Source organism: Trichechus manatus, unplaced genomic scaffold (assembly GCF_000243295.1).
Source record: "Trichechus manatus latirostris isolate Lorelei unplaced genomic scaffold, TriManLat1.0 scaffold00128, whole genome shotgun sequence".
NCBI lineage: Eukaryota > Metazoa > Chordata > Mammalia > Sirenia > Trichechidae > Trichechus > Trichechus manatus.
Window position 1 is genome coordinate 1,718,655 of NW_004444064.1, and position 6,478 is coordinate 1,725,132.

The 6,478-nt window shown below is 51.1% G+C and overlaps 1 protein-coding gene across 1 annotated transcript; it reads right to left on the bottom strand.

Annotated features, from left to right (window-relative positions):
* Positions 1-227: 227 nt before the first annotated feature.
* On the bottom strand, positions 228-6,427 carry LOC111822082 (protein arginine N-methyltransferase 2-like). The gene is made up of 3 exons (XM_023739056.1): positions 5,889-6,427; positions 3,148-3,319; positions 228-2,285 (listed from the first exon to the last, which is right to left on the bottom strand). The coding sequence occupies exons 1-3, from the start codon at positions 6,020-6,022 to the stop codon at positions 2,253-2,255; spliced, it is 339 nt and encodes a 112-aa protein (XP_023594824.1). The 5' UTR covers positions 6,023-6,427; the 3' UTR covers positions 228-2,252.
* Positions 6,428-6,478: the final 51 nt, after the last annotated feature.

The following is a 6,478-nucleotide window of genomic DNA, read 5'->3' on the forward strand; positions in this document are numbered from 1 at the left end:
CATGATGTCGTTCTCCAGGGACTGATCTCTCCTGATAACATGGCTGAAGTACGTGAGACGAAGTCTTGCCATCCTTGCTTCTAAGGAGCATTCTGGCTGTACTTCTTCCAAGACAGATTTGTTCATTCTTCTGGCAGTCGATGGTATATTCAGTATTCTTCACCAACACCATAATTCAAAGGCATCAGTTCTTCTTCAGTCTTCCTTATTCACTGTCCAGCTTTCACATGCATATGACGCAACTGAAAACACCATGGCTTGGGTCAGGCGCACCTTAGTCCTCAAAGTGACACCTTTGCTTTCTAACACTTTGAAGAGATCTTTCGCAGCAGATTTTCTCAGTGCAACGCGTTGTGTGATTCCTTGGCTGCTGCTTCCATGGGCGTTGATTCTAGATCCAAGTAAAGTGAAATCCTTGACAACTTTTTTTTTTCTTTTATGGTTCATGCTTTTTCTGTGCTGTTTAAGAAATTTTTGCCTATTCTAACATCATATTCTCCCGCATTTTCTTTTAAAGCTTGTTTTATCAATAATAAGCTTTATAAGAAAAATATAGAATTATCTTTATGATCTTAGGACAGGCGAAGATTTCTTAAACAGTACAGAAAAAACATTAACCACAAAAGGAAAAAAGTCAAATTGGGCGACATAAAAACTAAGAACTTCTGTTTATCACAAGACTATTAAGAGTGTGAAAGAATAAACTACACAGTAGGAGAAGATACTTGTAAAATATATATCTGATAAGGAACTCCGAGCCGGATTATATTAACAACTTCTACAAAATCGGTAAGTAAAACAGACAACCCTGATATAGTACAATGGGCAAAAGACTTGAAAAAGCACTTCAAACATACTCAAATGACCAATGAACATATGAAACTGCATTAGTCATCAAGGAAATGTGTATCAAATTCACACACCCACCAGAGCTGGCAAAATAAAAACAGACAATACTGGGAGTTGACAAGGATGTGGGGCATTTCAACTCTCGTGCGCCAGAAGACAGGTACAGAAATGTTCTCATTAGCACGACTCATGACAGCTAAGCACTGGAAACAACCAAACGTCCGTCAACAGGGGAATGAGAGAGATGAACTGTGGCTCATCCACAGAGTACAATACTACACGAGGAGGACGTACACAAACTCCCTGAATCTCACAAGTGTACACAATGTACAATTCCATTCATATAACGTTCAGAACCAGGCAAAAGTAATCTGTGGAGTTAGAAATCAAGGCACTACCCTTGGAGGTGGACTGTGAATAGAAGGGGCACTTGGGGGCTTCCAGAATGTGGACGTTCCTTGGCCTGGGTGCTGGTTACATCTGTGTGACCACTTTATGACGTTTCATCCATCTGTACACTCATGATTTGTGCAATTTTTGGTATATATATTTTATATTTCAATAAAAAGTTCACTAAAAATCAAAATAACACACAAAAAATGTCAACATATATCTACTGACATGAAAAGTTTCTTCCTAAGATCAGAAGAGGTTATAAAACATGGAGTGTCGCCTGATCCCATGGCTATAAAACATAACACAATGAACAGAAGAAGCAGGATTGATACCAACGTTCACTTATGAAAAAATATTTATTGAGTGCCTACTGTATGCCAACACATAATCTGTCTGGAAGACTTCTACACAACTGTACTACCCCATGCAGAGTCGATCGCATGCACGCGCCAGCACCGGCTCTCACGCCGCGAGCCGCTCAGTATCCCCCCCACGCCACCAGCTCGGCTTTGCAGGAGCCCACCTCCCACCTGTTGAGCAGATGAACCGGCAGCAGTAAGGACACCATGAAACATACGATGCATGAACCGTTACTTTCACAGGAGTGAACAGTGGTTGATGTGACACGACCTGGGTGTTTCAGTTAGAACTGGACCGAGCTTAGGAACACTGGACCACTGAATTGCCCAGCGGTGGGCCCCACAGGTACCACGGGATGAACGCCTGGAAACACAGCCTACTTCTAACACAACAGACACTGGGGCAGTGACAGCGGTGAGGGCAGCTCCTGCTGGCCCCAAGCGCACTTTTCTGTGAAGGACCCTGACGATGTCACCAAGCCTGCAGGTCACAGTGTGTCACCGTCCGCCACACTGGGAGGAGAGTCAGTGCAGGGCGAAAGCCCGTGGACCTTCCCAGGATGAGGCATCAGCCTCCAGCAAAGCCTCCTTCACTCGCGTCTGTTCCCCCGAAACCTGCACACCGCCTCCCACGCAGAACCTCAGGTGTCATCTCCAGATTGGGAAGATTTTTTCTCCAACCTAAAGAAAAAAAAAAAAAAATCATTGAAATAATAAATTGTTTCAGTTCAATTTGCGCGCAGTACTTCCTAATGATAAGCTAATGTTGGACGAGAATGGTACGCAAGTCCCGCATGTTTAAAAATGACAAACATTTAAACTTTTAACATAAAATAATCACAAAGCATAACACAAAAAAGGAGTCAAAATAATGAAAGGAAGCCATGTGATCCCTTTCCTTCCTTCCCTGCAGGAATCCCGAGTACAAGGAAGAGAACTGCAGCTGTCACCAGCCTTTCCGCGACGGGAAAGGCTCCTCATGGCCGTCTGACGTGATATCCGATGAAATCCAGCCCCACCAGCCCCGAGGCCGCCCTCCACACATTTTCATGTGGGAAAGCAAAGGCTGGTCAAGCAATCAAACCTCTCCTCTAACGGAGTCAGAAAAGAAGATTCCATACTGCAGGTCCAGGTTAACGACGCCCGGAAAGCCGGTGACTCATGTCAAGGGGAAGCAATGCTTCTGTTCCTTCTTGCCCACTCCACCCCGGGTGCTCTGGATGTGGAGGAAGGGGCGGACCGTGTGGACTGGTCGGGGTCTCCGTCCCACTCACTGGCTGTGTCACCTGGGGAAATCACTTAACCCCCTGCGCCCTCACTTCCTATTCCGTAAAATGGGAAATGGGACAAACAGCAGCACTGACCAGCTGGTGTGAAGACGACAGAGAAGGAAGGAGAACAAGGAGGCGTGGCCCGGGACGGCCCTGGGAGCAGGAACAGCCGGCCATCACCCAGCTGTGGCCACACTCAGGCCTGTCTCCTAAGGACCAGCATCCCCAAGACGCGACTCTAAAACTGAACCCCAGAGCTCAGCGTTTCTCACCCTTTGCGACGTGGGGTCTTGTCCGGAAGTGACAGACCAGCTCAGGGTGACGGACATGTGCCTTCTCCACACGGGGTTCCTCTGCAGCACCACCGAGCCTGTGACCACATCTCCCGTGTGGACCGAGATGGGATCGTCCATCATAAACAAGGTCTGCTTCCAGTGGGTCATGCTGCAAGGCGGGTTTGTAAAGTCACGCCTGACGCGGCCTGGCCCTGCTTCCGCCCGCCCGGCCGTGTCCCTGACCCTGGCCCCCTGCAGACAGCCGGCAGGACTGCAGTATCCTCTGCTCTCATTCCCCCACCACCCTCTCTGGGAGCCTAGGACCCTGGAGCTCCACCGACAGGGCAAACACACTCCCTGCTCTATGCATTAAATGGTGTTGATGGGACACGCTGACATCAGCTCACAACTATGACTCCAGAGACACAACCAAGTAAGGACATCTTCTCTGGGAGCCCGAGGACTGCTCAGCCTGGAGGGCGCGGGGGCACAGGGTGGGCACGCAGGTCCCCTGGAGGCGGCCTGATCCCCGGGCCCTCACAGGGTCACCCCAGCGTGGTGCACATCCTGTCTCCCCCGGCAGAGCGGGGGCCCCCCTACAGCCTCTGCTCTCCAGGCCGCAGCGCCTGTTGCAGCTGTTCCAGTAAAGATGTGACACAAGCCGATGTGACCTGCAAAGCAACAGGTTACGTCTGTGGGAGGTAACTGCCAGCGAAGCAAGACAACCGTAAAAGTTTGGGGAAAACAGAAAAATCTAGGATTCTGAGCCCAAGCTGTACTGGGGATGTCAAGTTCTCACTTCGCTTTAAAAAAGGAATCCAAGGGAAGCAACAAGGGCCCCGGGGGCAAAACCGGGGGCCCGGAAGGAAAGCCCCCCCCAATTCCGCAAGAAACAAAAAAGCAACCGCAAAGCAAAGCCAACGGAACCGCAACGGTAAGACTTCCCGCAAAAGCAAATAAGAAAAAAAAAACCTCACAAGGCTTGTTAAACCAAACCAGTCAATCTAACAAGGCTCCTTAAACCAAACCAGCCACCATGGAGCTGAGTCGGGCTCATGCCAACACCACACGTGTCAGAGGAGAACTGCATCACGGGGTTTTCAGTGGCTGATCTTTCGGAAGGAAATCACTAGGCCTTTCTTCCGAGGTGCCTCTGGGTGGATTCGAACCCCTAACCTTTCAGTGAGCAGCTGAGCGCCTTCACTGTTTGGGCCACGCTGGGACTCGGGCTCGTAATGAGAAAAGGCTGGAAACAAGGATTTACAGGAACCCCAGCTGGAACTCGCGGGTCCTTCTTGGGCCTCCTGCAAGGCAGGCGGCCGGGCCTCCAGCCGGCGGAAACACGTCGAGAACCGGGCACATGCCGACGTGTTCCAAGTGAAAACACACGTCACTCCCTCCTCATGACAACTTCTAGCCTCTCCGGGGTCGCAAAGATGCTCTGGCAGCCCGAGGGGCCCACCCTCTCCCATCTGCCTGCTCTCCTTCGCCCGTGAGGGCAGGACTGGGCCCACGTCACAGCCCGTGAGCAGCTCCAGGCCCTGCCCTCCTCTGCGTGTTCTCAATCAGCCCGGGAACATCCTTCTCTCCAGACTTTCTCGCCAGCTCTCCAGCCACGCCCCTCCGCCACCTCCGGAGTCCCTTCCCCCGCCCTGAGCGTGTGCCCTGGGGTCAGGGTCCCCCTGCACATGGACAACCCCAGATCAGACACCTGTGAGGGTAACGGCCTAAACGCACAGCCATCTACCATCTGCTCTGCACCTGAATCTGTCTCCAAGGCTCCCGCCGTCCCTGTGCGGACAGCTTGAATCTGCAGGGGGTGCTCAGGAAGGCACCTGGTGGGGGGCTCAGCCCCTCCGTCGGCCACAGGGCAGCTCTGGGCAGACAGAGCCGGAGGGCACTCTATTTACAAAGGTCCTCCCATCCAAATCCTACGACGTGGCAAACCCACGACGCATCCTCTCTGGTGCCTCGGCCACTGTGACCTGACCACCACATGGAGGGAACCGCCGTCAGGAGCAGTATGGGAGGGGGGATGAAAGACCAGCAAGTGAGCAGCTGCAGGCGGTGAAGGGCAGCCCCACGGGCGAGCGGGGGGTGCCCACCTCAGCTCTCAGTACACCTGGCCTGGGCACTGCTAGATTTCCAGCACGCGCACAAGCTAACTCGGTCTCCATAAACCCCGAAACATAGCCTGGAGACAAAGTCTGTCCCAAGAAACATCTGCCTTCAAAAAAAAGGCTAACTACAAACTTCTAAAATTCCATTGGCTGTTTTTGTGTCAGGTCGTCAAAAGACGCAGAGCAGCAGACTGCAGATTCTAGGTAACTGCTCTTCCCGCAGCCCCAGCTCTGTGCATCAGCAGGGCCCAACACGGGCAGCAGAAGAGGGGACCCGGACCTCTCCCTCCACACAGAGACGGGGGTACAGAGGTCGGTGCACGCAGCACCTATGCGGCCTGACCTGGCCTCCCTGGGTCTGCCCCAGTGACCCGCCGCCACCCTGAAATCCTCAGGCGCACGGGTTACCCTAGGCTACAGAGTTTCTGAGACCAACTTTTAATCTGTACTAAGTCATTACTGTATCACTAAGGCCGTGCCTTTCATAATACCCGCTGGCACGTCGACAATTTGAAGGCACACACATGTGTCCGTTTCACACACACCCAGGGCCAGGCTCTGTTTGCACAACCGCCCTCGGTGGAAGGGCTGGGTTCGGCACGGTGTGGGGGCACTTACGGGTGGAATGGGCCGGTGCTCAGAACCAGCTGCGGTTTGTCTTCTTCCAGGTTCTGGAACCTAACACTGAACCAGGCTGTAAACCCATGGAGAGTACCAGCTTTTGTAATATCGAAGCGCAGTTCGCCTCTCATCGTCTGTTTTCAAGAAAATGGTAAGAAAATAAACATCAATTCTTGAAGCCCACGAAACACCCACCCAGTAACAGCACTCCCCGAGGGAGACGCTTCCTCTGGCTCTGCGAGAATTAGCCAACTATCATTATCGAGCGTCTTCTTTCGCTTATTGAACATTTTACAAGGCTTACAACATGGTCCTTGAACCAAACAGCTGCATCACCTAATTTAGTAATCAGGAAATACAACTCCAACAGGCTAGCTTAGCTGAACACATCAAAAATCATGTAAAATTCTCTCCTAAGGAAAGTGAACAGTAAAACTTAACATTGTAAATTCAAATGCTGCAGATAATCAGAAAAGGGTCTGTTATGGACTGAACTGTAACCCCTAAAAATAATGTACTGTAAATCCTAACCTCTGTGTCCATGGTTATAAGCCCATTTGGGAATGGGTTTTCTTTGTTGTGTTAAC

What these genes read in the sequence shown, in the direction of transcription:
- LOC111822082 (XM_023739056.1), bottom strand. Translation starts at nt 6,022, where the DNA reads ATGAGAGGCGAACTGCGCTTCGATATTACAAAAGCTGGTACTCTCCAT. An exon ending in AGCACCGGCCCATTCCACCC is followed by an intron (nt 3,320 to 5,888) that starts GTAAGTGCCCCC and finishes CCCGCCTTGCAG; the next exon opens with CATGACCCACTGGAAGCAGA. An exon ending in AAGACCCCACGTCGCAAAGG is followed by an intron (nt 2,286 to 3,147) that starts GTGAGAAACGCT and finishes TTTTTTCTTTAG; the next exon opens with GTTGGAGAAAAAATCTTCCC.